The sequence below is a fragment of the Eimeria acervulina genome, genomic scaffold (genome assembly GCF_000499425.1).
Source record: "Eimeria acervulina Houghton genomic scaffold, Eah_scaff163, whole genome shotgun sequence".
Classification (NCBI taxonomy): Eukaryota; Apicomplexa; class Conoidasida; order Eucoccidiorida; family Eimeriidae; genus Eimeria; species Eimeria acervulina.
The window spans coordinates 27,708-34,917 of record NW_013550170.1 but is presented as its reverse complement, the minus strand read 5'-3'; the positions used below and the strand labels follow the sequence as shown (position 1 = coordinate 34,917).

The 7,210-nt window shown below is 50.1% G+C and overlaps 1 protein-coding gene across 1 annotated transcript; it reads right to left on the bottom strand.

The window, feature by feature from the left end:
- Positions 1-2,391: 2,391 nt before the first annotated feature.
- EAH_00022360 (hypothetical protein, conserved) lies at positions 2,392-7,135 on the bottom strand (the record flags this gene model as incomplete). Its single annotated transcript, XM_013396972.1, has 9 exons — positions 2,392-2,531; positions 2,695-2,863; positions 3,071-3,187; positions 3,367-3,482; positions 3,904-4,029; positions 4,440-4,700; positions 5,151-5,411; positions 6,389-6,529; positions 6,898-7,135. The coding sequence occupies 9 exons, from the start codon at positions 7,133-7,135 to the stop codon at positions 2,392-2,394; spliced, it is 1,569 nt and encodes a 522-aa protein (XP_013252426.1).
- Between the last annotated feature and the right edge of the window lie 75 nt (positions 7,136-7,210).

Genomic DNA, 7,210 nt, shown 5'->3' with positions numbered 1-7,210 from the left:
TTGTCTTTGTTGTATTGAGGGGCAGAGCTGGACGAATTGTAGCAGAAGTCCCTACTGCTCGCGCTGCCCTTCTGGGGACACCGCGAAGGAACTCTGTGCCTCCTCGTTGAGCTGCAGCTTTTCAGGGGCCTATAAACACCCAAATAAAACACGAAAAACATATTCAAAAAACGAAACACTCCACCGCACATCATATTCCCAAGCCCATTTGGCTTAGACCTTTGGGGGGGCCCGGTGTAGGGTGCCCAAGAGGGGCCCCGTGAAGGGCCCCTCCAAGGGGGCCCCGTGAGGTCTTTGCACGTACTGAGACGTGTGCACAGGATCCTAGTCTCCTCCATTTGACCCTACCCGTAATAATGTTGCTCCCGTTTTGTGGGGATAGCGCGAGGAAGTTTCGATGTTCCTGCCGAGTGTTTTGCAAAGGCGAGACTAATGGTATAGTAGCATCTCGATGTAGAGGATAGGTCTACTATGCAAGCTAACGCATTCACCGGAGAACGAGCAGCAAAGATCCCATCCAAGTGATACATTTAATAAAGAATAAGATAGAATATTTATGTAATAGAATGAACTGGGCCACAAAAATATTTGAAAAGTCCCCTCGCCCTCTGGTTATTGGTATACGCGCATTTCTTTCTTCGTGGGGATTCAGAAAAGCAAAAGAAGGGTCAGATCATTCCAATACATAACAGTAAAGAAACACAGCAGATAAGAGGCTGTTCAACTGCACCTCCCTCCCCAACTTGCCGTTAATACCACCAACCCGAACACCCGGCTTGGAACTCGCCCATGTTTCTGCAAGCAGCCTGCATCGATACTGCTCCACAGCTGCTCCTGCTGCACCTACGCATTCCACTGTGGGGGGTGCTGCAGTTGTACCGCCAATTAGGCACATGCATGCTAGCATCTATGCATGCATTTGAGTGGGTGAGTTTGGGTTGTTTGATGAGTGTGCTGACTCTGAGACTCTGAAATGGTGCGGGCCGCGCAGGACTCAAATAAAAGATCCTCCATCTGTAGAAGGTTAGAGCCTGCATAATGGGGAACGTTACAGAGTCTGCGCTAATGTTTAAAGGACTAGAAATGCAACATCGTCTCAGTCAAATTGGGGGCATTCATTCATAGTGGTTTGCTTTTCTTTTTTCACTTGTATGTACATTACCTTTAGTGCATGCAGAGGGAATACTAAGCCTCTCTTGCCTACCCGGCGGAGAATTTTGGGTTTCCTCTTTGTATATCAGCTGTAGATCACAGGGTGTAGAATTTAAAGAGTTACAGTAGCAACAAAAGAAACAAAAGGGAAGGAAGGGTCCTTGTGCTAAGGCCATAGAGCGTGGGCTTTATTTAGGGTTTGAGAAGGTTTGAATAGACATTAGTTCTGGCGTTGGGTCGTTGTGGGCGGCACCAATCTGAAAGCTTTCCAATGAAGTATCCTGAAAAGGCACATCTCCACTGTTTTCTCTCTTGAATAATCAAGAGTAGCGGAGGAGTCTCCTCAAGCTCTTTACGAGAGGAGACTGCCTCTCCATAAGTTAATTGCAGCACGCTCTGCTACCGCAACCGCTGCTGCGCTTCTGCTGCAGCTCCTCTCTTTCATGCCTCCTGCATGCAGACTCCCCCAGCCGTTCTAAACGCATGCAGCGATACCGTAGACAATTCTGCAGCTTCTACGGGGTTACGAAAGGTTAGCATGCATGCATCCCAACCTAAATGCATGCGCCTGAAGCTGCAATACTGTTGCGAGAATGTCTATTGAGAAGGACCTCGACAGCCAAACCTCAAACGGCAAATATAAAAGCACAAAAGGATAAAAGATTTAGGTCGCTGCGCTCAAACAATCTGCTTTCTGATGTTGCCGCTGCATGCGCTGCTGCACTGCAAGAACTGCACCAGCAGCTGCGGCCTGTGCTGTTGCAGCGGCTTCTGCAACTCAGCTTTGCCCGAGCATCCCTTCGGGCTCTTGATGTTTGCAGCCGCTACTGCCGCACTCGCTGCATTTGCTGCTGCTGTTGTTGTTCCTGTTGGCGCTGCTGCTAGGGTGAGCCTTTGTCTCATGTCAAGCAAGTAGCAACAGGTGTGTGCGCTCAAATAAAAACTCTCAGCGTGCCTCGGGAGGAGAGTGGAACTTCCGCGCCGCCCACGAACAACTGCACCTGCTACAGGGCTTTTTTTTCGCTGCTCGTTGGCTGTCTATGCACCTTTGCAGATACTCACACAGCATCTTGGAGTCGCTTCCGAGAGGGCATCGCTGTTGCAGCCGCTGCTAGTACATTTACACGGTCTTGTATGCAAGGGGTGCTGAGGCGGCTGCTGCTGCAACCATATTCACCTCTTGAGCAGCAGCTGCCGCTGCCGCTGCGCCTTCTGGGGAGCTTCTGGTTTCTGATGTTCTTACATAATGTTGCAGTTTCCAGAGTGCTGCAAACTGCGGTTCATGAACATCTGGTGGTGAAAATCAAACAACTTCTTGCCGGTCTCAAAGGTGAAGTACTTCTCTGGGACGAAGCAGCAAAAGCCGTACACCAAAAAGCCTATACCCTAAACCCTCGACTCCCAGACGAAACCCACTGCGCAAAACCCTGTACCCTGAACCCTAAGTCACACTATGCCATACCCAGGCCCTACACCCCAAACCCTCGGCCAATACTGAAAGGCGAAACCCTAAACCCTAAATCACATTCCTTAGGGACTCACGCGATGCGCAGTCAAACTCTCCATAAATGGCAATAGAGAAGAGTTCTTCACCTTGGGGACCTCCGCCATCGATAAGGACTTGACTTTCTTTCAAGAGTTTCCCGCTGCTGCTAATGGGAAAGACAATTACCTTTCCAGGCTTCTGCTTGTCGGCCATTGCGAGGTCGGCCTGCACACTCGTGCAAACCCTAAACCCTATACATTGTACCCTAAACCCTGACAATGCGGAAAAGACTCTTCCGCGACACGAAGGAAGGAACATTGAGGAGGCAGCATAACGCAGCCTGCTGCGCATTGCGCACAGTACCGCCATGCAGCGTACACAGTCCCGTTAGGGTTTAGGTTTGACGGTCTAGCATTTTGGGTGTCCGCCCACCCGTGCCTCCGCCAGCTGTCCCTTCAGAGCCAGCATAATGTTAAATCCTGTGACCTCTTCGTTTCGTGTGTCATGCACATCAAAGTCCTCCAGACGCTTCAGCGTCACAGCCTTCCCCTGGGCAGCCCACGCCCCACACAAAGCCTTAGCCTGAAACCCTAAACACTGAACGCTAGGGCCTCTACCATGGAAATACGCTGTGAATGATTTTCTTTCAGTAGTAGCCACCCGTAGTTCGATCCCCCCAAACCCTAAACCCTAAACATAAACACCAAACCCTAAACCCTTTGACAAACCTCTTTGTCAGCATTAAGGAAGCAAATGCGCAGAGGCGGTTCAAAGGACTTGTTGAAAAGGCGAAGAAATGTTGCTGCCAGGGCTGTCTTGGGCTCGCCATGTCCTTGTGACTGAGCTGTAACTCCAGGCGCTTCCGACGATGATTGCTTGTCCCCTCCCTCTAAACAGCAGCAGAAGCAGCAGCATCAACAACAGCGACAACATTGACATGCCAAGCCTGGAGGACACTTTGGAATCGATGGGGCAAGCCAGTTAAAAGAGAAGTGCATGCTGCTCTTGCATAATATATATATAATACATATATATATATATGTGGATAAATAGGTAGATATTAATATGTCTAAGTATATTTGATATAGTACATATAATGCACATTTATACAGATATTAATATATACAGTAAATATATATTATACGTAGCGCGTAGCATATATATATATATATATATATATATATATATGTATGCATACAACACCTGGTCCAGCTGTTCCTGCTCGTCGTGCTGCAACCGCGGCTTGCCGTGTTGCCGCAGCTCACCTGGCTTGGCTGGCGGATCGCAGGTGACTTCTCCATTGATTGCAAGAGCCCCCCAGGGAAAGAAGCGCACAACTTGTGCCTCAGGCATCCCGAAGCAAAAGATGTGAGGCACAGGCCCCTCCACCCCTGAGCAAAAAAAGGAGGCTTCGCAGCAACAGAAGCAGTGCCATTGCCACCAGCAGCAGCAGCCGCCGCAGCAGCTCTACGGCTCGAGAATGTGTACACGCACACATTTGCAGCACAGAGAGCGGCGGCGCACACCGTGGGTGCGCAAGCCGCAGTACTCGTGGAAATTTATTTTTCATGGCAGCAACGCCGTCAGGAGCAAGTTTAGCAGCAACAGCAACAGCAGCAACAACGGAGACCGGAACAGTATCAGAAGCCAGAGGAACAGCAGCGGTACCACATGAAACAACCTAAACAGAAGCAGCAAGAGCTGGCAGCGGCAGCAAACCTATTAGCCGTAAGAAGCCTAGCAGAAAAAGCAACAAAACAGGAAGGCAACAGCAGCTGCAGCAGTTTATGCAAGAGCGAACCTGAGAGGACCGATCCGAGTGTGGGGTGTATGCACAGCCATGCTGGCTTTTTCACGATGAGTTCAAGTTGGTAGCGAACTTGTCCGGATTTTTTCTGTTCTCCACGCAAATGCAAAAAGGCACCAGGCGACCATACGAGAGTAAACTCCAAAGGCCCAGCAGCAACAGCAAACGGCGCGAAGCCGCTGCGCTCGGGAAGCGCAGCAAAATGCACACAAGGCTGTTGCAGCCCTGGAGGCAGGCAGAGGAAACGATCTTCGCCTGCATCAAACACACAAAGAAGGAGATAAATACAATAAATGAATTAAGATTAAACAAGCGTCTGCTCAATAAACCAGCAGCAGAAACTAGGAAGCTGCTCCCAGATGCTACAACACACGCGCGTACTCCAGCTGCAGCACGCCACTGCAGCAGCAACACTTCCAGTGCCGCCGCAGCAGCAGATTTTCTATTAGAAGTGCAGCAACAACAGCTAGGTGGCTATTCCAGCAGCAAGCTGCTGGAATCGCCACCGCTGCAGCTAAAAAGCTGCTGCAACGGCCCCAGCAGCAGCAGCGCTGAAGAGTGACACCACAGCAGCATGTCTAGCAGAAAGAGCAGCAACAGCTGCAGCACCAGCAACACCACAGAGAGCAAAAGCAGCAGCAAGAGAGAACACCAAGAGATGAGCCTCAGCAGCAGATGCGAAGACTGCATGCAATTCTGCCTGACCTGCCACGATGCATAGTCGGCTGGTTTTATTTGTTGCCGCTGTTGTTGCTGCGGCTGTTGCGCCCTCTGCGTTGTTTTGCTGCTGCTCTGGTGTCGCCCAGCACTGCCAATCTCCCTTAACATCTTCCAAAAAGCACTTAATCTCCTCTGGGACCGGAGACTCTTGAAGCTGCAGTACGTTGAGAGGCCGTTGCGCATCAGCCTCCGAACGAGTGAAGGCAGCCGCATCCTCGCGGCGAAGGGGATAGAAGCAGTCTCCATCTACACAGGGAGAAGAAGAGACAAACAGAGACTGCCTATGAAGCAAATATAAATATATACATGTTATATAGATTAAGGAGGGGACAGGGTGACATTAGCTCTAAGACAGAGATATATCAATTAGGGGAGACAAGGCCAAATATATATTAACGCACAGGCAGAGGGAAGTGAATTGAGGGAGGAGACAAAGAGACAAAGTGACAAACTGGCAGAGAAATCCACTAGTGCAGAGAGTGTGAGACAAGAGACAATCAGATATTTATGAGGCCACAAGGGGCTATTAACGAGACAGACACACAAGAAGCAAATAGACGTTGTTGAAGGCACAAAGGGATATTAATGAAAAGATAAAGGGGCAAGGGATCCACTGAGGATTAGAGGCTTGAGAGACAGAAAGGCATGCACATGGAGATAAGTAGACATTAGCGAGAAGAACCGAGAGACAATACACAATGAGGTAGTCACAAGAAAATAAAGCGGCATTAATACGGAGACAAAGAGGGAACAGAGAGCAAGGTGAACGCTGGCAAGCAGGGAGGGACCGAAAGAGGCAAAGGAGATTGCTGAGCATCCTCAAGCAGACAGAGAAAACATCAAAGTGATAGACAGACGGCGGCGGAGAGAGACGGACAGCAGCAACCAGACAAACAAACCAAAAGAGACAGACAGCGACTGACAAGCAAACGGAAACAGAAGGCGACGAGCAAACAGCGCGCGCGCGCGCGCGGGCGAGAGAGAGAGAGAGAGAGAGAGAGAGAGAGAGAGAGAGAGAGAGAGAGAGAGAGAGAGAGAGAGACAGAGACAGAGACAGAGACAGAGACAGAGACAGAGACAGAGACAGAGACAGAGACAGAGAACCAACCAAACAGCCACAAAGAGAACACGAGAGAGAAGTGCAGCGAAAGCCAGTTCGAAACCCTAAACCCTAAACCCTAAAGCCCGAGCGCTGTAACAAAAAGAGAAGCCAAAAGCTTCACCTGTCCACGCAGAGGTATAGTAGAGGCGATCGTCGAAGGCGACGTCTGCAGTGGGGAGCTGCCAGTAGAGGAGTTCAGTTTTAAGGGCGATATATTTCTCTGCAAACTCCTTCAAGGGACACCCCTTTAGTGGCTGCATGCCTGCGCTCTCACCCAAACAATAGACCCCAAACCCTAAACCCTAGGTCCCAAGCCCTTTATCCTTTACCTTTAACCTCCAAATCCCAAGCCGCAAGCCCTTAACCCTTTGCCTTTATCCCTTAACCTCAAGGCATGAACCCTAAACCCTGAACCCGAAACCCTAAACCCTACGGCCCTCATGCCCCAACGCAACACAACCGCCGTTGCTGCCCCACAAAAGCCTTCATGAAAGAGGGCTAAGGATTCGACGGGAGGAAGCCTAGGGGTTGAGGTTTGGGGATTAGATATTAGGCCTAAGTTTATCGGGGATCGGGTTTAGGGTTTAGGGTTTGTAGGTTTGTGAGTTTAGGGTTTAGGGTTTGGGGTACCCAGGAGGTGTTCGACCATGAGCCCAAACCCTTGTTGAGGTCTGTTGAGTTGCAGGGCCCCGTCTTCTGTCTTAGGAACCCTAGGGGGGATATCCTTGAAGCCCTCTCTCCGAACTACCAGGGCTAAACCACTCGCCTGTACATCACTTCTGCCCATAACCTCCACAGGCAAAGAATACCGCACACTCCCCACTTGAAAGGCAGCAGCCTTCGCGTTTGAGGCCGTGAAATACTCCATCTTCACTCAGCGACGCTGCACAGAGAAGCCAGCAACAAACACCAAACCCTCAACTATAAACCCTAAACATGAAAT